This window comes from Canis lupus, chromosome 17, assembly GCF_048164855.1.
Source record: "Canis lupus baileyi chromosome 17, mCanLup2.hap1, whole genome shotgun sequence".
Lineage (NCBI taxonomy): Eukaryota > Metazoa > Chordata > Mammalia > Carnivora > Canidae > Canis > Canis lupus.
Window position 1 is genome coordinate 28,722,591 of NC_132854.1, and position 25,321 is coordinate 28,747,911.

Sequence of the window (25,321 nt, forward strand, 5' to 3'; positions counted from 1 at the left end):
CTCTGCCTCTTTGCCTGTGTCTCTGCCTCTCTCTGTGTCTCTCATGAATAAATAAATAAAATATTTTAAAAAACAAAACAAAACAAAGGCACTTTACATAGATCATCAACTTCAGTCTCTAGCATAACCCTCTGAGTATGGTTGAGTATGTTGAGTACGGGACACAGAAGCAAAGTCAAGATTCAAATACAGGTTGTACTGTTTCCAAATTCATGCTCTTCCTTTTTTTTTTTTTTTTTAATTTTTTTTTATTTATTTATGATAGTCACACAGAGAGAGAGAGAGGCAGAGACATAGGCAGAGGGAGAAGCAGGCTCCATGCACCGGGAGCCCGACATGGGATTCGATCCCGGGTCTCCAGGATCGCGTCCTGGGCCAAAGGCAGGCGCTAAACCGCTGCGCCACCCAGGGATCCCAATTCATGCTCTTCCTATTTCAAAACGCCTCCAAAAAAAACACAAAACAAAACAAAACAAATCACAGGTAGTAACCTACTCTGCCACAAAATGTCCTTTATAGTACTTTTAATGCTGATTCGAGTACACACACACAAACATACACACACACGAACATACAGTACACACATCTTTCAATCCACCCATCTACTTCCCTTCAATGCCACTGCTGTAATCCAAGCCATCACTATCTCTTACCTCAACTAGTGCCACAACTTCCTACTAAATTGCAGACACTGCCTTTCTTATTTCTTGGCTGGTTCACCAAAAAATAACACAACACTGAAGCCCACCAATTAATAAGTCAAAAACACATAAACACAGCTTATAAAATTCAAACAGGCAAAGAAGGAACACCCAAATTTAGAGAAAACCTCCAACATGAAAGAAAAACAAAACAAAAATATTAGGAAGAAAGTTCATGTAGGAAATAAAAACAAAAAATCTCAAAAATCTCCAGTGGGATCTAGTTCCAGCATGGCTGTACAGGCCCCCTCGGCCAAGCCTCCCACTGACAGCAACTATAAACTTGAGAAAACATACAAAACAACCCAATGTCTGAGCAATCTGAACATTTATTAAAAAAAAAAAAAAATTAGGGATGTAGAGGTAAGTTAAAACTTGAGGAAGCAACCTACAGAAATTTCCCCCACTCCCCACCTTTCTTTTTGCAACTTGATTCTGAGGCAAAATCATAGTTGTGAAAAACACCACAGCTTGAGCTACAAAAACCCCAATTGAAATCCTCCTACTTCTAGCCAAGGGAAACATGAAATGGAGCCCAACCAGCCAGAAAGTTAGGAGAAATCACTAACTCTGAAACCACGCATGTGTAAGACTGACCCAAAATAGATTAGTAAAGGACTAAGGAATTAAAATTTTATTTAAACTACTGCACACAGAGTGTGAAACAACACTTAAAAAACCTAAAGTTGAGCTGTCGCTATAACAAAACATCTATATTCTCCGGAGGACCACAGCAAAACTCTGAAGATCCAAGATAAAATCCAAAATTACTGGAAATAAAAAATAGAAAATAGAAAACATTATCTGGGGAAAAGGCAATCAAGAGATGCCAATTCCAAGATGACTCAGATTATAGTTATCATGCAAGGATTTTAAAGCAGCTATTATAACTATGTTCCAGGAAGTAAATCAAAATTACCTTGAACTCAATGAAAATGACAGAGAAAGAATCTTAGCAGGTATACAGAAAAAACAACAAAATTTGAGTGAATTTTACCACTAAGCATCTTTTCTTATGAATTTACAAGAGAACACATCCCACTAAAATAAGAGAGTAAACCAAAAACCAGAGTAAGATTTAAAATTCAAGAAATAAAGGATCTAACATTGCAAAGTGTTGAAGAAAAGTCTCTGTATGGCAGCTCTGTATCAGGCCTAGAGAACAAACACTACAGATGGAAACAGGAGAAGGGCTCTAAGAAGAACATCTTCAAGAAACAAAATAAAAGAACAAATAATTACTGATGTGTCTGACCATACAAAGAATATAGCTGAAAAGTAAATTTTAAAAAATCACCACAGGATAGGCAAAGACTTAACAAGGATACAAAGAAAAATAAAAAAATAAAAATTAGGCAACACCATTAAAAATTTTAAAAGTTATAGAAATTACACCACCTGACTCAGTAGTGAGCAATATATTCATGTCATAAAATGTAAATACTAATTACTGATTTAGCTAGAATTAGGTGCCTTCCATACATTTCATCCTCACGATAATTCTGTTAAGTCCTGTATCGTACTATCCTTACTTTACAATGAGAAAGCAATGGCTTAGAGAGGTTAAGTAATTGGCCCAAGGTTATAGTGCTTTGAGTAGCCAAGATTTGAACCCTAAAGGTTAGACTACAAAGATCATGATCTGGGCAGGTAAGGCAGGATATATAAGAAAACAAGCGGAGTTGACCTTTTAACAACATAGGTTTGAACTGTGTGGTCCACTTACACATGAGAAAATACAGTACTAAGAAAATACAGCACCGTACAATATATATATACTTTTTATATATATATTGTACGGTACAATATATACTTTTTATATATATATTGTACGGTACTGTATTTTCTTAGTATAATTTTCTTAGTAAGATTTTATTTTCTCTAGCTTACTTCATTGTAAGAATACAGTATACAGGGGCACCTGGGTAGCTCAGTGGTTGAGTGTCTGCCTTCAGCTCAAGTTGTGATCCCGGGGTCCTGGGATCGAGTTCCACATTGGGCTCCTTGCAGGGAGCCTGCTTCTCCCTCTGCCTATGTCTCTGCCTCTCTCTCTCTGTCTTATGAATAAAGAAATAAAAAATCTTTAAAAAAAAGAATACAGTATATAATACACAAAATATGTGTTAACTGTAATCAGTAAGGCTTCTAGTTAACAGCAGGCTATTTTGGGGGAGTCAAAAGTTATACTGGGATTTTTGACTGATGAGGGGGTGGTGGAAGCAGGCAGCATCCCTAACCTTCACATTGTCCAAGAGTCAATGTAAAATTAATAAATCAACAAATAAATGAATATACATATGTGTTAAAAATACAAAGTTAAAGCAGCTAAAAGAAATTGTTTTTTGAGTAACCTTGGAGAACAAAAGGAGACTCGTGTTTCTCGTTACTTGATATTAATATTAACAAACTATAGAGAATAATATACATTTTATATATTATGTAACATTTTAACTGAACTGATATGTTTTCAAGTAATAAAGTAAAATTTGTCCACCAGACCCTCCCCTTCAATCTTCTGTAAAATAAGAAGGTTGAAGAAAATGAATGCTAACTTCCACACCTAGAACAGTTTCATTTATTTTCCTTTTTTCCATAAGTAGACCAAATAACCTAATCATAGTTAATTATCTTGCAAATGAAAGTCACCAGTCAGATGAGGAATTATGTAAAAAACAAACAAAAAGGGATCCCTGGGTGGCGCAGCAGTTTAGCGCCTGCCTTTGGCCCAGGGCTCGATCCTGGAGACCCGGGATCAAAGCCCACGTCGGGCTCCTGATGCATGGAGCCTGCTTTTCCCTCTGCCTGTGTCTCTGCCTCTCTCTCTCTCACTGTGTGCCTATCATAAATAAATAAAAAATAAACAAACAAACAAACAAAAACAACCAGAATTCATCTAAATGATCCCTTAGCACTATTCTAAAAAGAAAATATCTACCATAACTATGGACATCAAGAATATCACAGTATAGGCCAGGCAATACATTGTTGTTGTTTTACTATAACTCTGCAAAACCATTCACTTTATAAATAAAAGATAATACACCAATAAACTCATGCATACACTTGAAGTCATTTGGACTTTCATCTATTTCTTCAAGAAGTATGTACTATGCATATTGGCCCAGAACTATGCTATCTACTATTAAAACAAGAAAAATCTAAATTCTACTTCCCATTGAGTTTACAAAATAGATGCCATGAAATAAGAACTATGATAGAGGTAAGTGCAGGGCACCTGGGTGGCTCAGTCGCCAGGGCACCTGGTAGATGCCATGAAATAAGAACTATGATAGAGATAAGTATCTATGATAGAGATAAGTATAAGAGCCTGGGTGGCTCAGTCACCAGGGCACCTGGTGATCTGCTTTCGGCTCAGATCATGATCCTGGAGTTCCAAAATCAAGTCCCAGCATCCAGCAGCATCAGGCTCCCCACTCAGCGGGGAGTCTGCTCCTCCCTCTACCCCTCCCCCAGCTCATGTGCATGCACTCTCTTTCTCTCTCTCTTTCTCACATAAATAAAATATTTTCAAAAATGATAGGGATAAGTGCACAATGTTAAAGAACACAAAGAACTTGGTAGTAAGGGGTGGGAAATAAAGGGCACAAAGCAGAGGGTGAAGGAAGATTTTCTGAATAAACAGAAATTAATCTTGGAGGAAGATGGGAAAAAAGAAAAAAGGGGAATAATATGTTCCAAAGCCCAAAGGCAAGAAAGCATGGTTTGGAGTGGTGGTTAGAAAAGGGCAGAGAAAGAGACAAAAGTAATATAGTTCAAAATTTGGCTCCTGTGCAGTACAATAACAAACCAAGCGGGGGTCGGGGTGGGGGGTGGTAAGCAGAGCCTCATGTAGTTCTCTAAAGGTTACAAACAAAAATTTAAAAAGGGTCAAGATTTATTTCAAAACCCTTCCTCTTTGGAGGAAATCACACTGATAAATGCAAGCTCTGAGTGTGCACAAATGTTCTATATAAAAACTGTCACTACTGGATTTCTTCAGACCATTATCTAAAGTCTATGAGTTGTAAGTACTTCATAATTAGTAAAGAGGTAAAACCATCTAGTTTATTTCCTGATTCTCAAAGCCTATGTCAAACAGCACAATTTCTTTACATAATATAATGGGTAATTCTGGAGAAACATCATAGACAACTCAACCACAGCACATTCCTAAACTTCTAAAATATTAAATTGTTCATGTTCAAACAAATCTTAAAAGCAAGCAAGTCAAACGCTTGAAATAATCTCACAGTAAATCTTAGACCACTGCAGCATTTCCCAACTTGCATTTGACATGTCTTTAACAAGAATTTTATCCACACCTTAATTTCAGCTAAGTAACCAAACTCTGGAAGAAAACATAACAATATGGTTGCTAAAATACAGATACAGGATGATTTATAATCACACACTAGGTAGGTTAGTATTATTACAAGGATCTTGTCAATAAATTTAAATTTAATAAACAGCAGAATGTATCCCATAATTATTTAAACTTTTTAAAAAAAATATTTTATTTGTTTATTCATGAGAGACAGAGAGGCAGAGACACAGGTAGAGGGAGAAGCAGGCTCCATGCAGGGAGCGCAATGTGGGACTCGAACCTGGGACCCCAGGATCACACCCTGGGTCAAAGGCAGTTGCTCAACCACTGAGCCACCCAGGCATCCCTCCATAATTATTTAAACTTAAGTCAGGCAAAAAATACACAAAAATGATTTAAAATTCTAAACCATTAATAATAGACATAAAAATCAGACATTTTAGAATGTAAGTCTAACATTAAGAAAATAATCACTAACTGATCAATATAAAACAGATGAGAAAATCAAAGGAGTTCCCATAACTCCACAATTAATGAAGATACTAAGCAAGGCCACTGCATATGGCTTCACAGATTACTTACTGAACAACTCTAGATGCTGCCAATCATAGATTGTGGGGGGGGGGGGGGGGGGTGTGTGCACGCGCATGTGCATGCTCATGCATGCACACATATACAGAAAGATTAACTGAACAATACACATTAAACTGGAACATAATGCAAATACACAAACCACCACCACCACCACAGAAAGCCCAATTCTCAGCAATGGAAAAAAATACATAAAAGCATAATAAAATAAGCAAGATTTTGAGTGTATAAATTTGGTCTTGAGCTAGCAATATTCCTTCCTTCCTTTCTTCTTTCTTACCAAATACTTCCTAAATGCCTACCATATGCCAGGTACTGAAGGATAGAAAGATATAGCAGTGAACTCAACAAAATCTCTGTTCTCATGAAGTTTACATTGGGGTGAAGGGAGGAAGTAGGAATTAAATATGTGAAATATTGACAGTATCCGTTGGTGATCAGTATTCTAGAAAAACTGAAACAGAGTGGGGTTAGGGTGTACAGTGAAGAGGGTATAGGTATTTTAATTAAGATGGGCCAGAATGCCCTCAATGAGGCGACCACTCCAACAAAATGAAGATTTACTAGACACAAGAAACTTAGCCATTCTCACAAAAAAAAAAATTTATACTCTATTCCACTACCCATTCATCTCTACTCCAATTCTAGTGACAGACTAGGTGGTTGCCTGATTACCAGGTACAAGTAAGTGATGCAAAACAACCTTACCACACTCCTAAGGTTTTGTTTCTAGACTGGGTGAAATAAAAAATTTGTCAGAGGCATCTGGCAACAGGCCCAAACTTTATGACTGTTTGAGGTACACTCCCATAACACCTACATCAGGGGTGAGCAAATCACAGCTAGCAAGCTAAATCTAGCCCACTGTTTTTGAGCCACATTAATCTGTTTATATATTTTAAATACTTGGTACAGATACTTTTGCACTACAACAGTGGATTTGAGAAGTTATGACAGAGACAACATGGCCTTGGAAGCCTAAAATATTTACTATCCAGCCCTTTACAGAAGTTGTTTGATGACACTTGGTGTAGATGATCATCATCACCACCATCACCATCACCACCACTACCATCCCACAGTAAGACTACTTTCAGAGCCATCTTCATGAGCACATGACCAGTGTAGTCACACAGAACTCTGCCTCCAGAAGGCCCCATGCTTGGGGTTTAATGCTCTATGGTCACCATCTTAAAATTCTTTATAATTTTATCTTTGACTCTGAATTTTGTAAGTGAACCCCAATGGGACATCAGAGCATGTGCCAGGGGCTTAGAACCTTAGCTTAAAAAAAAAAAAAAAAAAAAAAAAAGAACCTTAGCTTAAAAGCAATCTTCCTCCCCAGGAAGTCTTCTCAGTCACCTGAACTCTCTGGCTCTGCTTAACCTCCCGACCTTCGTCCCATAACTAGGCATCCCAGGCTGCCATCATCATGACACACTCACAGGCAAACCAGAAAGGTCTCCTCCTATTGCTGATTCAGATATGGAACAAGTCCTGGCACGGAAGATGCAATGCTTTGGGAGTTGTCCATCTGCTATGGGTTGAGACAGCATACCTGTAGAAAAGGGAGATTGCCTCCCTGCCCTAGGCGAGGACCCCTTATTTTCATCTGGCAGTAGGTCCTAGAGATTATGTAGCTAGACTTCATTGCTTTCACAAAACAAAAATTATAAAACAAAGTTGTAAATGAAAGTTCCAGTACCTATCACATTCATGAAATTTCTATGGCTTGTCCCATTTCACTAAGCCAACTCCTTTCATCTCATTCTAGCCACAAAGTTTTCTTCATATTCTTAAACCAACAAACTAATTTCCACCATAGGCCACTATCACACTTGAAATACTCATCACCTAGAACAGTTCAATCAAGTCTCAGCTTGATTGTCATACCTTTAGAGTCAATGAAGCCCTCTGATTATCCTGACTCCAGTCAACTGAGGGGTCAAACCAACTGGTGTGACATCTCCAAAGATGGTCACCACCAATTTCTTACCTCCATACATATACACGCCTCTCTTTCACTAAGAGATGGAGTTTATTTCTTCTCCTTTTGAATAGGACTGAACCAATGACTGTTTTAAACTTTAACACAGAACACAACTGAAATTATCCAGTCATCAGTGCCAGCTGAGCTCCCCATCAATAGCATAAGCGCTAGCCAAGTGAGCGAGCTACCTTGGATGTTTCAACCCAATCTAGCCCCAAAATGGCTGCAGCCCCAGCAATCATCACACTGCAATCAATACATGAAGCAGAAGAACCCCTTTGTTGATCAGAACTAACCCATGGAATCTTGAAACATAATAAAATGCTTGCATATGGAGTAGTTTGTTACAAAGCAATATAAAACTAAAACTACAACAAAATCTGAATACTAGATCCATTACAGCTAAGCCTATTATTTAACCTCTTCATGTCTCATTTTTTTCCTCATGTGCAAAGTGAGGATCAGGACATTATCTGTTTCAGAGAAGTGGTCTTAGGGTTAAATGTGCTCATATGTGTAAAGCACTTGACAGAGTTCTCAGCATATTTCTGACAAAATACAAAATCATTACTGTTCTATTATTGCTATTTTAGTATTGATAAACTGTATTAGTCATTCCACAACCTTCATTTTCTTTAAACTACCTGGTACTATCTGAAATTGCTTACTTATCTGCACCCCCTCCACCAAAGTATGAGCCATACGACAATTGGCTATTGTCTTGTTCACCAGCACCTAAAACAGAATTTGGAAGACAGAAATACATCATAAATATTATAAACTGAATAAAAAATTACAGGACCTCTGTTTCACAATTAGTAATGATATCAAAAAACTGTTCCCATACCTTATCTTAAGCATAAATCTTATGTACTCAAAACATAAAATAAGCATATAAACTATAAGGTGGTATTTTCATGACATAATTCCAACATATATACTTGCTACTGCACAAATCTTTTACCATTACTAGGTCATGTACTGTTCAAATATGCCTAAGCAATGGCTAGCATTTGATTCAGCATCAGTTAGAAATGCTAATATAGTATACTCCTATAAACTTTTTTTTTTTAATTTTTATTTATTTATGATAGTCACAGAGAGAGAGAGAGAGAGAGAGGGGCAGAGACATAGGCAGAGGGAGAAGCAGGCTCCATGCACCGGGAGCCCGATGTGGGATTCGATCTTGGGTCTCCAGGATCGAGCCCTGGGCCAAAGGCAGGCGCTAAACCCCTGCGCCACCCAGGGATCCAAACTTTATCTTTTTAATTAAGGTTTTTAAGCTTTTTATTTTAATTCCAGTAGTTAAGAATATACTATTACATTAGTTTCAGGTGGTGTACAATATACTGATTCAACAGTTCTATACATTACTCAGTGCTTATCATAAGCATACTCTTAGTCCCCTTCACCTCCCACTCACCTCCCATCTGGTAACCATCACTTTGTTCTCTATAGTTAAGAATCGGCTTCTTGATTTGTCTCTTTTTTTCTTCTGTTTGTTTCTTAAATTCCACACGAGTGTGAAATCACGTGGTATTTGCCTTTCTCTGACTTATTTGGCTTAACATTATATTCTCTAGTTCCATCCATACTGTTACAAATAGTAATGTTTCATTCTTTTTATGATTAATATTCCATTTTACACACACACACACACACACACATCTTCTGTATCCATTTATCTATGGATGGACACTTGAGCTGCTTCCATAATTTGGCTATCATAAATAATGCTGCAATAAGCATACGGGTGTATGTATCACTCTAAGTTAGTGTTTTTGTATTTTGGGGATAAATACCCAGTAGTGCAATTACTGAATCCTAAGGTAGTTCTATTTTTAACTTTCTGAGGAACCTCCATACTATTTCCACAGTGGCTACACCAGTTTGCATTCCCAACTGTGCACAAGGGTTCCTATTTCTCCACATCCTTACCAAGACGTTTTGTGTCTTGTTCATTTGCATAACTTAAAAAAAAAGAGAGCTGCATTCAATCCATCCAATTAGTGATACACTTACAGTTAATATCACCATAAGCACAGAAATAGCCAGAGAAACTTTACTATGGGCACTGTTCAAAACCAAATTAACCTGGCAACACACAATAACATAATACTAGTCTTCAAGCTGAGGAAAATTGGTATAATATACAGTTGAGTGTGAATTTCCTCAATTACAGTTTTTATAAGTTTAAAACCTATTTTAAAGATGAAATAAAAATCAGACATTCACAGGAACCCTGAAGCATCTCTGAAATACACCAGTCTAGAGGGTAGAAAGCCACATAAAAACATAATTATAACAAAGTGTCTAATACTGTGATTTTCAACTTTTCTATGCCTTGACACAGATGAAATGCAAGTAATTTGCCCTCCTTCCCTCTTCCAATTATAGTTATGTAGGAGTTTTTACATTTAAGAACAGACAAACTGAACTGCAGTTGAGAAATAAACATGTAAAATGAAAGAAAGAAGAAAGAAAGAAAGAAAGAAAGAAAGAAAGAAAGAAAGAAAGAAAGAAAGACAGACATCATGGCTGAAGAACTAATAATAAGTATATCCTGCTGGACAACAGCAGTTAGTGCATAAACATTACAGCAGTTAGTGCATAAATAATAAGTATATCCTGCTGGACAACAGCAGTTAGTGCATAAACTGCTAACATATTGCACAGTATAGCTATGGAAAGGTCCATTCAAGGAACTTGTATATTAAACCCAGACATTTATATTTCAAAATTCCAATAAGCCCACCAGAATGGCTAAAATTAAAAAGGCTGATAACACCAAAATCTGGCAAGTCGGTAGAACAACCAAAATTTCATACATCGTTGGTATAGGCATAAAATGGTACAACTACATGGAAAAAAAAAAAAAAGGCTGCTGGTTTCTTATAAAAGTAAACATACACCAACCCTATCACCCAGTAATCCCACCCAAGAGAAATGAAAATATATGTTGATAAAAAAGATTTGTACAAAAATATTCCTACCAGCTTTATCCGTAATAGCCAAAACCCAGAAGCAACCCAAATGTCCATCAACAAACTGTATCCATTCAATTTATACAATGAAATATTATTCAGCAATAAAAAGGATATATTGATATATACAATAACATGGACCTGTCTCCAAAACTTCATGCCGAATGAAAGAAATTTTGCTGACCATATGCTATATAATTTTAGAATAAGCAAAACTAATTTGAAGTGAAAAAAATCAGAACAGTGATTAACTAGAGAAGAAGAATCACCAGTAAAGAGTCACAAAGGAACTTTATAGGGTGATAGCAATGTTTTATATGAGGGAATCAATAAATGTTATCTGGTAAGGGCAATGTTTTATATGAGGGAGTCAATAAATGTTATCTGGTAAGGGCAGAATAGTTAATATTTTGTTATTTGTGAACCCCGCATCAAATATTAAATTCTGGGGATGCCTGAGTGGCTCAGTGGTCGAGCGTCTGCCTTTAGACCAGGGTATGATCCCAGAGTCCTGGAATCAAGTCCCACATTAGGCTCCTGGCAGGGAGCCTGCTACTCTCTGCCTATGTCTCTGCCTCTCTCTATGTGTCTCTCATGAATAAATAAATAATAAAATATTTTTTAAAAATTCAATTCTGGCATTGTAAATGAATGGGCATGGCTGTGTTACAATAAAACTTCATTTACAAAAACAGTAGTTGGAACATGGTTTGCTGATCCCTGCTCTATATTTTGAAAGTGATTTGAGTTACAAAGGTTTTTGTTTTTGTCAAGACTCATTTATAAGCCACATTAAGATTTGTGCATTTCACTATATGTCAATTTTACCCCCAAAAAAAGAGAACCACAAAGAAATACTGAACTCTAGGCTAATGATAAGCATGTGATTTGCAATGAGGTACACTGATATCTGCAACTTTGAAAGTATCAAAAAAAAAAAAAAAAGATGGATTGATACGTGTACAATATACAACACAAATATAACAAACTGTTGGCCACTGCAGACCCTACAATTGGTATATGGGGGTTAGCTGTATAATTTTTTCAACATTTCTATATAGGTACTTGAAAGTTTTAATATTAAATGTGGAGGAGGGGGAATTCAGTAACAGGCCACCGAAGATTTTTGAGCAAAGAAATGAAAATCAAATTTATGGTCTACAAATATGAGTCATGCAGTGCAAAAGACACACTGAAGGATGATCACATGAAGGAAGAAAGTAGTAAGTAGGCTATAACAATAGTCAATGTCATAGAAAGTACTAACACTTAAGGAGTAAGTACAAAATGAGTTCACAAAGTCAGAGAAGTAAAGAGTAGAAAGTTTCTATTAGGAATAAAAAAGGAGTTTCAAGGAGAAAGGAAGTTCCTAGTGTCAATGTAATATAAATCAAGCAAGATGAACACAGAAAAACATCTATTAGATTAAGCAATAAGCAACTCTGAAGATGTAAAAGTGACGTGGTAAGAATGTAAACCAGATAAAGAATACTGATAAATTCAAAGGAAATAAAGAAGTGAGGATCAAAGAAATAGAGGTGGGCCAAGAAAAGAAGGCAAAAACTAGAGAGCAACATAAGGTAAAAAAACTACAATATTTCTCTAACATGGAAAGCAAAAGTAAATGACTACACCTAAAAATCCCCATCTATTATCTACCTCATCCAGAACATGTACTATTGAGTAACGCAGCCTGCCATGGGCCTGGCTGTTCCTGCATATTCTTGCTGAGTGTGAAAGTCTGCAAAACTTACCTATTTCCTGATATTGAGTGGATTCTTGTAATAAGTCACCTAGGCAACCAAGAAGGTCAAAGTTACCACAGCACATAACTATACTCCCTGGGAGAGGTGAACTACCTTGTTTGTTGCTCGCTACAATGTTTGCTGCTTGCTATAAAAGTGTTGGAGCCTTGGTCCTGAGTTCCTCCACTGTGACCACTAGATGCATCCATCTAGACCCATCACCTACATGGAACCTGGGTGTAAGGAAAACCTACACAAATATGCTGACGTTCATACAGCTTGCTGTGCTGTAAGTAATTAATTCTATTTGTTTCTGATCTGGGAGTCTCCTGTTTTCTGCTAGCAATCATTAAAATTAAACTAACTTATTAGCCTATAAATATGGTAAAATCAAATCAAGACTTTTCACAGTATTTGCCATGAACAAAGAACTAGTTGATATTCGTGTTGCTATATAAAAGAGACACAAAAGTAGTCACAAACAAAAATTGAAATTTTTAAAATATGTAACACTTTATAGTTTGAATACCTTAAATTATTCATAATACCTACCATGTAACAACCTCTGTATTATAGGTTTTACATATATTACAACATATAATTCTCATAATAATCCTTATGAGGTAGGTACTAATATGACAAAAACCGAGGCTTTAAAATGTTAAGTAAAAAAGCTAAGGCCTCACAAACTGTAAACAGCACGACCTAAATATAAGCCCCAGATGCCCTTAAAAGGTGTTTGGGGGTTTTTTAACCATCAATAGTCTATCTCCTTCCCAGCTGATTTATCAAGGACAACTCTAATTCTCCAGATATAAGACCAAAGTACCTAGACCTCTGTAGTATGAATACTTTATTATGTTCACAGAATATTAACATTTTGGAAATATTAGCATAATCTTAAAATTTTCTTCAAAAATCTGTGATCAAAATTTAGGAAAAGCTAGGTCAAACAAATCCAAACTATTGTCTTTACTGCAGAATTTCTCATCGTTTTAATGTGCAAATATATGGTTTTAGATGCTAACATAGGTCATAAATCTTCTAAGACCATCTATTACAATCATTCTGGAAAACAGTTTGGGAAACCACTGTTACAATCAACAGTGCCAACTTTACTTGTCTACAGGATGATCTTTGACACCTTAGTAGTCGGCTTGGTTCGGGTACATAATCCTTTAAAATAGAGAACATCAAAGGTAGAATGTGGCCTAACAGCTTCAAGCCAAATCAACAACTACATAGTTTGGCAACACTGCTCATTTTCTACCAAAGACTACTTAATTACCCATAACACTAGGAAACTAGCACATCTAGCTTCTTCTGAAATTAGAAGGGTTATAATGAAGGCTTTTTGTAACTCTACATCGTCTTCCACTGCTTTACTTAACAAAATTCAGATCCCTTCTAACAATGGAAGAAAAGGCCACAGAAAAACCAGTTTCCATATAAAACCCTGTGCACTGGTTAATGGTAGCGAGTCGTTCTGATGGTCTTGTGCATCATTAATTTTCCAATATGGAAAGCTAAATTTTAACTCTATCTATGAGTGATAAATTAATGTCATATACTATTTCATCCCTAAGCATATCTGCCTGTCTCCTACTTAGTCATCTCTTAACAGTCAACAACTGGAATTGTTGACTGTTCAATGATTTATCATTCCAGAATTTTCAAAAAACTGAACTAAGAAAGCCACACAGCAGTTGTGATCATCAATATAAACCAGAGCTGCAGATTTTTCCCTAGCCAAATAGTCTACTACACACCAATTCAGCTGCTTCTTTGGAATAACTCAGGCCATTCTCAGCGAATGCAAGAGTTATACTAGACAAATGAAATAATTATTGTGATTACAAAGCAACAGGAATTAAAATCCAAATTTAAACTATTCTAAGATTCTCAAACACTTTGCCTTACAAGGAAAACACACTGATACCATACTTACTTAAAGTGAATACCAACTTTAAAATTTTTGCCCTCTGCTCTGAAGGAATGTGTCCACTCAAAGTCCATTTCAAAGTCTATGTAGGACACATCTCCAGTTGAGGAAAAAAATTGCAATAAAATATGATACTGTCCACTTATGAAAAAAAGATGTAGAGAAAAGGGGAAAATATCTTAAAACTGAGTGAGTAAATTTCAATATGTTGGTGTTAAGAATTTTTTTTTTTTAGTAATTAAGTCCAATTTTAACTAGTCATAACTACTGAAAGCAAATGTGACAATATAATAAATTATTTTAAGGTACAGCCTTACCAGCTAAAAATGTTTTGAGTAGTGACTTGTATATGAGAACATGGTTGAATCTAATAAGCAAAATCCCCAAAGAGAAAGGATTCAAATCACCTAATGCCATTAAGGGAACAAATAGGAACAAGAAAGAAAAGAGATTAGAAAAGACACTGGAAATAGTATTCAGTATTACACTGTATTAGCTATACAGTATTAGCTATAGTATTTTTTTTAATATATTTTTATTTATTTATTCACGAGAGACAGAGAGAGAGAGAGAGAGAGGCAGAGACACAGGCAGAGGGAGAAGCAGGCTCCATGCACCGGGAGCCCGACGTGGGATTCGATCCCGGGTCTCCAGGATCGCGCCCTGGGCCAAAGGCAGGCGCCAAACCGCTGCGCCACCCAGGGATCCCTAGCTATAGTATTATAGCTAATATACGCAAAAATAAGAATGGGCTTAAAAAAAAAAAAAAAAAAACTACCAAAAGTGTATACGCTGACAACTTGAAAAATGCCTTCCCTACTGGCAGCGCTATTGTTTAAACCATTCTGAAAATACGGACAAATTTTCACAAATCCAATATAGATCATTTGAAGATTTACAGGATATAAACTGGATAAAATGAAAACACCATGAGCTTTTATTCTTGGAAAAATGCGAAATTGCACACATTGGGATTTCATCTTTCAGGAGCCTTCATATTTGTCAAAATGAGCTAACTAAAATAGATTCTTAGTTCATAACTAAGGCTCACATGTGCAAATGTATATTTGAGAGGTGAAATCTGCACTATTGTATCTACATTTGTAAAATTTCACAAACAGTACTAATAATTGCACCATCAACGCTACCTATTAACGTCTTCCTCCTTTTCCTTAACCTAATCACTACCCGAAAGTTTATACTGTAACATGCTACCTACGTACAGCAAAATAGTCAACTACTGCTGAGTCCACTTTTTTAAAGAGGGTTTACGGTAGAAACCTCAATGGCAGGACCATAATTTAATACTCCAGGAAAAACGACGTTAGAGACATTGACCCTGAAAACAGAGAGGGACACTTTTCACTCATTTTCACATACAAGGGCTTTCGTGGGTGAACTGGAAACCCTGTATTTAATGAAAAATAATTCTTCGAACAAGATTTGCATTTTTTTTTCTAGGAAAACTTCTGTTCCCTCTCCTACCTCCCCCCTCCCTAAAAATAAAATAAAATAAAAAGGTGTGGATAGGGGAAAAAAGGAATAGTCATTTCTAATACTAAGAAAATGTTAAAGGACAAAATGACAAGGTTAACTAGAGCGGAGACACAAGATCAGCAGCTCTGTTCTCTCCAGTCGCGCAGTTGTTCAACCCACATTTTTCACCGAATCCACATCCTACCCTTCGCCGTGCTTACATCTCCTCCTCCCCCCACCCCCCACCCGCTCCATTTGTGACGGCGATCATCTTCCCAGCAGGTACGCGAACTCAGCACCATTTCCAGCAGACAATCCACACTGGAAGTGACTCAGTCAGGGAATAAAGAAATGATCAAGGAAGTCACAAGTAAAAGCAATACAAGTTGGAAGGGGGGCGCAGGGCGTCCTTCGGGGGGTGTAGGGGGAGGGTGCGGGGTAGAGAGGTGGGGAAAGCCTTGGATCCAGAGGAAAGGGTCTCAAAGGAGTCGGAGGCAAGCTCCACGAGAAGTGTAAAGGGAAAAAAAAGAAAAAAAGAAAAAGAAAAGAAAATGAGGCAGGTTTTAGCCCGAAGAAGGGGACTCCCGGGTCGACGACGGGAAGGCAGCCCCGAGGTCCCGGGCCGCGCGGGAGGCCGGGCCGGGGCCGCGGGAACTCACCACCTGGTAGCGGCCAGTCCCCGGCTGGTGGTGATCCATCCTGCCCGGCTCGGGATCCGGCTTCCGAGCGGGCGAGTCCTCCCGGCGCTCGGCCCCCTCGTCCACCCCCGTCGACGACGTCGTCGCCGCCGCAGCGCGCCTTCCGCCTCTGTTTCTGCCGCCGCTGTCGCCCGGCCGGGCCGCTTCACTTCCTGTCGCTCCCGCAGCAGCCGCGGACACCTCCGCGTCGCCCACCGCGCGGCGAAGCCCCAGAGCGCCGCGCGCACCACTGAGCATGCGCGGGAAGGGCGCGCATGCTCCGTGAGTCCTCTGGCGTCCCCTTCGCGTCGCGAGCGGGGGGTGGGGCTGGGTAGATGGAAAAGTAAGACCGGTCGGGGGAGCTGTCTAGGTTGTCGGGAGTGGGCGGCGGCAAAAGGAACGGAAAAAATATAAGTATCACTGTTCTTGATAGGGCTTTCCTATTGGACGGGTCTCGCGCAAGCATAGGCGGGGACACGGTGGCACCAGGCAGAGACCAGAGTCCAGGAGAAAGGGCACGCGTGTCTTAGAACACCTGGGGACGGGTCACCCGCTTACCCTACACGACAGCACAGGACGATGTAGGGAGAGCCGTCCCTGGGACCCCTGGGACGTTCCTAAAACGCGCATTCAAAATCATTAGTGAGGGAAGGGGCATCTTTTTAAATGCTGTTTTGTCCCTCTCTTGGTAGTAGGAGATTTAAGAATCTCACAGGGACTCTTCAACCTGACTCCTCTCTCGCCAAGGAAGGAGGCCTCTAGAGAGCCCGAGGTCACTGAAAGGATACATGAAAGTAAGATGGGACTGTGTTGTCCTCATGCTCGCTTCAGTAATTATGAAGGGTTTAACAGTAAGGAATCCCCTTGTGTGCAGTATGGTAAGAGGATTTCAGTGTCTGGTTAGCCACACGTGACCTACTATGTGCATCTCCCAAAGCCACAAAGCATGTTTTTCTAGGGAGCCAGGAGAGTATGATGGGACAAAGTAAAGCACCTTTTAACCCAAAGACCTGCTTTCTATGCCCTGAAAACTATGATCCCATAATCTGGCCCTGTGTCTTTTACTTTACTTCCTTCCTGAATTTCCAAAGGAGATTCCTGGAATGAAAAAGGCCACTGAGTGAGCTGAATCAGCTAGTTAAAGTAGCAAAAAAAAAAAAAAAAAAAAAAAAAAAAACAATAAAGACAAACTCATTGAGAAATCATCACACACACACACGCACACACACACACACACAAATTAAGCCTTCTTGATAGCTTTATTCAAAGTATTGAGCAATTCTTCCTATTTTTTGCCATCCTGACACATCCAGCGGTAGAGAGCATGAATAGGCTAACAATAAAAAGAGGCAATACAATCCTGCTTAAATGTCCTTAAACTTGTTTTCTTTTGATCTGAGTTCATATATTTTAGATTCGAAGACAATAAACATGGGACCTTTTATTGTATTATCATACAAGAGGTCACCCTCACAATTTTACCCCAAATGGTATCATCTTTCATGCTCAAAACAACAGTGTGTCAGCAAAATGAAATTAGATTCCTAGACTGTTCCTTTAGAACTTAATTTTATTTTATTTTTATTTTTTTAGAACTTAATTTTATATATGCTTGTGTTTTCATTAATCATTTATATGTCCATTTGTTGTTTTTCAAATATGCTACTGCTCAGGGCAGAGGCCATTTTTTTTACACTCAACACTCCCAGAACAAGACTGAGAACATAACACTAAAAGACCTGATCAAAAGGAGACATCCTGAATCCTGTTAGAGTAACAGATTCTTTCCATTTTACCTTCCTCCCAAGTTCTGTGAACATTTTGCTCATCTAGAGAGATGACAAAATTCAAAGGGAAAGCACTTATTCAGTGAAGAAGGGAAGAAAAAGTGGGGGAAGAAGTAGAATAACAGCTAACAGATATTGAATCCTTCCCCAGCCAGGGACTGCATGTGTTATATCATTTTATCCTCACAACATCCCCATGATGTAGGCACTACTATAATCTTTAACAAATGGGGAAAGTAAGGCACCAAGAGGTTCAGGGATTTGCCAAAAGCCACATCACTAGCAAGTGGTCACAGACTCCAGAGTCTCCTTTATATTAAGCACTATGCTATAATATGCCCTTAAAAAAATAGTGATACATCACAAAGAGCCAATATGACTTCTTTAAATCCCACCTTCTTGATCTAGATGAAGGAAATGAATCTTTCTCATCATCCCCTAAAGAGCTGTTCTGAACTCCTTTGCCCATTTCATAACTGTAATAGTCCAACACAAATGGAGGCCCTGAGTTGACCCACTATGAGCAACTTATTTGGGATGAAATGGGAGTAACAATATTCTTACAATATTCTTATTATTTTGGAGGCTTTAAACAACATCTGATATATTCAATCCCTAACCTTTTGGTGGTGACAACTCTAGTTAACTAAGGAATGGTGGCAGTGTACCACTATAAACTACTAAGAAGTGGAATTTAAAAATGGTAATGCACTAACATCTCTTGTTCTGGCCTAATTGATTTTCATCTCCAAACACACAGCCACCCATAATTTCACTAATGCCACACTGCAGTATTGGGGCAGACATGGAGATAAACTGCCTGGATTCCCCATTCAGAAAACACTCTCTGACCAGTTGCAAGGAGCGTGATTAATCAACAGCTTCCAGCTCTTAGCTTTGTCAGGGTTTTCCTTAGTTTTCACCCTGAGGTTGTGTTCCTTTCAGGGTGGCATCTGGCCATTGACTGGTGGTGGTACAGGTTGAGCCACTTTTGCTTGACATTGACCCTTTTAAGGGGCAATCTTTGCTTCAGAACTCCCTGCTAAACTACCAGAGACTTTTTAGCTTGGCAGTATGTTGTAATGAATCTCCCTGCCCAAACATTTTTCCCTTCACAGTTGTTAACCCCCTAATAAACCTCTTGCACTCATAACTTCATACCAGCATCTGCTTCCTGCAGAACCCAAACTAGACAAGTGCCAAGATGTAAAGTAATAAAACATTGTTAATATCAAAATTGTGTGAAGTGACTACAACAGTCCTGTCACATAATTGATGTTTCACCTCCAGAACAACCCCCGAGTACCCTCCATTGTTATCATCTTCTCATGTGGAGATAATCTTCCCACAAAGAATGACTTTAATGCTCTGTAGAATAACGCTATCGGGTCACAGGGACCCCTTTTCCTAGGACATACTTCCCCCCAAAATCCCTCCTACCTTCCCAGAGGCAGAGTCATCCCCTCCACAGGTAAACTGATTTCTTATCATCCTCCCATAGTCTCCTCTTAGTTCAAAACAGGTATACTAAACTATCATATATATGTGCCAGGAGTCTTAATTGATATTCTCACCAATTAAGGAGCAGTGGAGAGACAGGTCATTGCCTACAGATGGCTTTCTGGCCTAAAATCACAGGTAGGCAAATACTCCAAATTTTCCTTACTTCTTCATGATTTTTAGTTTTATCACTACCTCTACAACACAGAACATACAACACAGAACTTAGAACATAGAACTACTACTCAGGTAGCTGCTGATGGTTAGTGTGACCATATATCTCAATAGTTAATTGTATCTGGAATATGCATGATTTTGCATATTTATCTAGAGAATGATTAAAAGAGATAAAATTACATCCTCTGTCTGAAGATTTCTATCTCTACCTAATAAAAATTCACTAGTCATATTTTCTGTACACTAAATTCTAAACTAGGTTTTAGAAAATATAAGAAATTATCATTTTGGTAACTGAAAATAAGCATCATTTATTACTCTAAAGTTTTATTTCTGTTACCATGTCTATGGATCTTTTAAGCAGTTTCGAGGCTTGGACCTTAATTTAGCTTCACATAGTGTTCCTTATTTAACGGTTTCTGAAATTCCTGTCATCTGTTTAGCTCTGTAATTTTAGAGAAAAAATCTGAGCAATTTGACAATCAGGTATCTACTCCCTTTTCCTCTCTTTATTCTCATACACTGTGTGGGAAGAATCTAAAATATAGCTAATGTTTTTTATCAGTCAAGGTCTAAGAAAAAGAACCAATAGAAGATATATATTAAGAGATTGATTGCAAGGAATTGGCTTACACTGTTGCGAAGGCTGGCTAAGTGTACAAAATCCAGACTACAGACTACAGGCTGGCTAAATGTACAAAATCCAGACTACAGACTCTAAAAGAGTTCTAGAACTACTGTCTTCAGGCAGAGTTTCCTCTTCTTCAAGGAAGCCTTTTCTCTTGACCTTTCAATGGATAAATCAAGATTATACAAGATAATCTCCTTTACTGAAAGTCAACTGGATTTGGGGGCACCTGGGTGGCTCAGTCAGTTAAGCATCTGCCTTTGGCTCAGGTCAACCCAGGGTCCTGGGATCAATCCCAGTCATGTTGGGCTCCCTGCTCAGAGGGGAGTCTGTTTCTCCCCTTCATCCCTTCTCTCGTCACTCTCTCAAATAAACAAATAAATAAAATCTTAAAAAAAAATAACTGGACTTCGGAATTGGACTTTAATCATAATATCTAGAAGATACCTTCACAGCAACACCTAGTTTAGTGTTTGAGTGAATAATTGGAGCTATAGCCTAACCAAGTTGACACAGAAAACTGACTATCACATATTTATTTAAATATTGCAAGCTGAAATTGTCTCCATACAGTAAAGGATAAAAAGAGAGAGAGAAGGAAACCAAAGAGACAAAAAAAAAAAAAAAAAAAAGTATGAGAGAGGTAGCTTAGGGATTAAAATTTCCATATTAAGTATTTCCTATGAGCTTTATTTTATATTTGTACTATTATCCATGGAGGCATCACTAGGAAGCGATTTGAAAATATCTGAACTCTGATAAACTGTCCTAATGCTAGTTTTATTTAGCATTTTAATTTTTTGTTGTCATGAGCAACAAATGTGAGCAAATCAATAGCCATTTTGCCTTAGGGATTACTTATTTTAAATTGGGCTGAGTCATAAGTTATTAAAATGTTCTTTGCTTTACCTTGAATACAGAAGGCTGTTCTTTGACCATATTAAAGCAGGTTTATGTGTTTTTTGTCTCCTGTTTTCTCTGCAATCCTGATAATCACTTTCATCATAGAAGAGCAGGGCTGGCACTGAGTATATTTCCTATTATGACAGTTTTCTCTTGACTAACTAATGCAAGATCATTGTATAAGAAGACAAATACTATTTGTGCATGTGAGTGTGGGTGTGTATATAAAATATTAGGAGTGGAAAATGTCTTCTATATATCAACATGTTAAAGATGTTAACATGTTAAACATTGTCTGCTCTCTTTCTTCCATAACAGGAACCGGGCCTCATTTGTTAAATCATCTGAAGTCAGAATTCTCCTTTACAATTAACATAGTATAACATTAGCAATAAGGTTTCCATATGATAAAGTTGCCTGGTTTCAGTAATGAGGATAAAGGGCATTCACTATCTGAAGGGGAAAAATGATAAAAGTATTCAGATGGAGTGACTCATAAGATGCTGCCTTTCCAGAACTAAGAAAAAATTCATACCCATTTCCTGACCTTAAGATTCAAATAGGAGAGAAAAAAAAAGCTAGTGGCCTGACAGAGCCAAAGTAAGCCAAGATAATGAAAAAAGGGAGTTCCTTTTATATCTAGTAGACCTCATAGAAAAAATAAAATATTTATACTATCCCACTTCACCTGTCAATAGTATGTAACATTCCCATGAAATGTCTATAAATTCTGCTTATGAAAGATGATCACTGAGAAATCTGGCATGATTTCTCCAATAAAGGTAAAGACATCAAGCTCAAATCTTTTTTATCTGTTTGGACTGCTATAACAAAATACCATAGACTGGGTGGCATATAAAAAAAAATATTTCTCGGGACACTTGGGTGGCTTAGTGGTTGAGCATCTGCCTTTGGCACAGGATGTCATCCTGGAGTCCAAGGATCAAGTCCCACATCGGGCTCCCTGTAGAGAGCCTGCTTCTTCCTCTGCCTGTGTGTCTACCTCTGTGTGTGTGTTTCTCATGAATAAATAAATAAAATCTTTTACAAAGTTTATTTCTCATCACCTCTCAAGGTTAGAAGGCCAAAATCAGGATGCCAGCATGGTTGGGTTCTAGTGAGGGCCCCCTGGTAGGTTTCAGACTGCCAACTTCTCTTTGTATCCTCATGTGGCAGAAGGGGCCAAGAGGCATCTATCTAGGGACTCTTTTATAAGGGCATTAATCCCATGCCTGTGGACTTAATCACCTCCCAAAGATGCACCACCTAACAACACCATCAAATTGGCCATTAGATTTTCAATATTTGAATTTGTGTGGAGGGAAGAACAAACACTCAGATCATAGCATTCTGATACTGACTTTAAAAAACAAAACCATGGGCAGCCCAGGTGGTTCAGCAGTTTAGCGCCTGCCTTCAGCCCAGGGCCTGATCCTGGAGTCCCACATTGGGCTCCCTACGTGGAACCTGCTTCTCCCTCTGCCTGTGTCTCTGCCTCTCTCTCTCTCTCTCTCTGTCACTCATGTAAATAAAATCTTTAAAAAAAAAAAACATGAATGTTACCAAAGCACATGTGTACATACAAATATAGTACATAGAGTATAAAGTCAAATTTAACTTTTTTTTCGTTTGAACAGAACAGGTAATTTGGCTCGCTTACAGGCCACTGAAATTTCCTTGGAACCCAAATGTCTGGGAAAGAGAGAAATGTGTGTTTTTTTCATGGATTCATAAAACTTTAGCATTTCAGGGGAACTTCCTAGTCACCTATTCCAAAAACTTTATTTTGGATAGATGGAAACTGAGGCTCAGAGAGGTAAATGTATCCTTGACGTGATTATCTATGAGACTATCACTCCACTTCCAGTTTGGTTCAAATGTGGTTGAAAATTCATAAAACAATAAAAAATATTCCATTGACTGTTCCTACCACATCCAAAAAGAAACACTTTCCAAAACAGTACTAATAAATACAGAACTCCAACACATCATGAACTCAAAATGTCAACATTTCTCTTGGAAGAGATAGTATAGTCAAAGGTATTTCCACAAAACAGGATAAATTCTATGATCGTTGCTAATTCTTTCAGGCATTTCTGCTTTGGCACAAGTAAAATATTTACTTTTTTTCTTTTTCTGTATTTTAAATTTTTTATTTTACAAACATATTAAATATTGTTTTATCTTTTGTCTTCTTTTTCTTCTTATTTTTTCTTTCAAACCTTAATGTTGAGGGCTGACTTTCAATAGATCACAGTGAAGTTGCTGCTTTACTAAGTATGAAACCTTGACCCAGAAGCTGGTTGTCTAAAAATGGTTTAGCACCAGATTCCTTAAGAATTTCTACTTTTTTAAATGCAAAAAGATAATCTTTGAAAATACAATAGATACCTAATACTAGATGTATATTTGCAAGCTTAAAAACCAAACAATCCCAACCCTATATATGCATGTCCATCCAGATAAGGTTGGGATATAAGATGACCTAAACACACAAAGTGAACAAGATGCCAGCTCTCAGCACAGCCCCAACCCCTTGACCATGGACTTTACCATGATTCCTGGAAATGATAGTTACACATACATATGATAGTTACATATGACCATTTACATTTAAATTAATATTAAAAATTCAGTTCCTCAATGATACTAGCCAAAAGTGTGCACTGGCTACTCTGTTGGACAGAGCAAATAAAGAACATTTACATCATCACCTAAAGTTCCACTGGCCATCATTGCTCAAGCAAAGATTATCTTACTCTTCACTTAAATTACCTTCTTTTATTTCCTGAATTATCCGTATAATTTTCTAATAGCTTTCATCCCAACTCTTCATATCTTAGCAATCCGGCTCTTCTGTAAGTCATTTAACCTGCTGAACTGGTTTGCTCATCCTAAATATTAGAATACTAATTCCTTCCCTACCTGTCTCACTTGTTGTGAAGCTCAAAGGAAATGTAACCATACATATATATATAAAGTAATATTAATCCTGGAGGTTCTTTTCCTTTCATTTCCTAATACTGTCAGAAAAAAAAAAAAGTGACATTTAACACAGTCAAACGTGGAATAAATATAACTTAGAAACAATGAAGATTAGCTCAAAGAAACCCAGAAGGTGGTTAGGCCTTCTAACTTGGTCACATCATATTTTTTCTAGGCTAAGTGTCTGGGCTTATACTCCAAATGAGTCATCATAAAATAAATAAAAGACTCCAATGTGTGTAACCATAAAAAATACATCAGTTGTTTATCTAGAAGTAAAACTATTCCATAGTATATTTGTCAATCATTATAATTATGGTAATAATAGCTAACACTTATTGAATGCTGCCAGTCATTTTGGTAGGTGTTACCATATATATTATCTCCCTATATTTCCCAGCAAACATATGGAATAAGTACTGTTGTTACTATCACTTTATATATCAGAAAACTGACACCTAGAGTATTAAGAAATTTACCAAAGGTCACAAACAATTTAGGGAAAAGGGATTTTCTGGATTTTTTTTCCACTCTAACAACTTTTTATTAAAATACACAGACTTTGGTAAGTGTACAGCTCAAAGATTTTTCATAAACTGCACAGCCCATGCAACCAGCACCTATATTAAGAAATAGAATATTTCTAGGACCTCAGAAAAATCCTTGGCCCAATTCCTGTCTCTTCTCCCATACAAAGAGTAACTCTATTCCTGACTTTGAACACCACAAATTAGTTTTGGCTAATTTATAATTTTTACTTCATATACATGAAGTCATACTACATGTACTCTTTTGGGTCTGATTTTTTTTCTTAACCTTATATTAAGGCCAATTCATATAATTTGTGTAGCTGTAGCTGGTTCATTTTTGTTGCTGTATAGTACTCCATTGCATGAATATACCTTACTTTA

At 37.6% G+C, this 25,321-nt stretch overlaps 1 protein-coding gene across 2 annotated transcripts in view; it reads right to left on the reverse strand.

Annotated features, from left to right (window-relative positions):
- Window positions 1-25,321, reverse strand: part of NDFIP2 (Nedd4 family interacting protein 2) — a 123,906-nt gene that overhangs the window by 48,790 nt on the left and 49,795 nt on the right. Inside the window, exon 1 of one of the 2 annotated variants that reach the window (XM_072782668.1) lies at window positions 16,413-16,703. The exons of the other annotated variant lie outside the window; for it this stretch is intronic. Coding sequence (XP_072638769.1) covers window positions 16,413-16,688 — 276 coding nt within the window. The 5' untranslated portion in view covers window positions 16,689-16,703. Of the gene's footprint in view, window positions 1-16,412; window positions 16,704-25,321 lie in introns of those variants that run through there. 2 annotated transcript variants of the gene reach the window in all.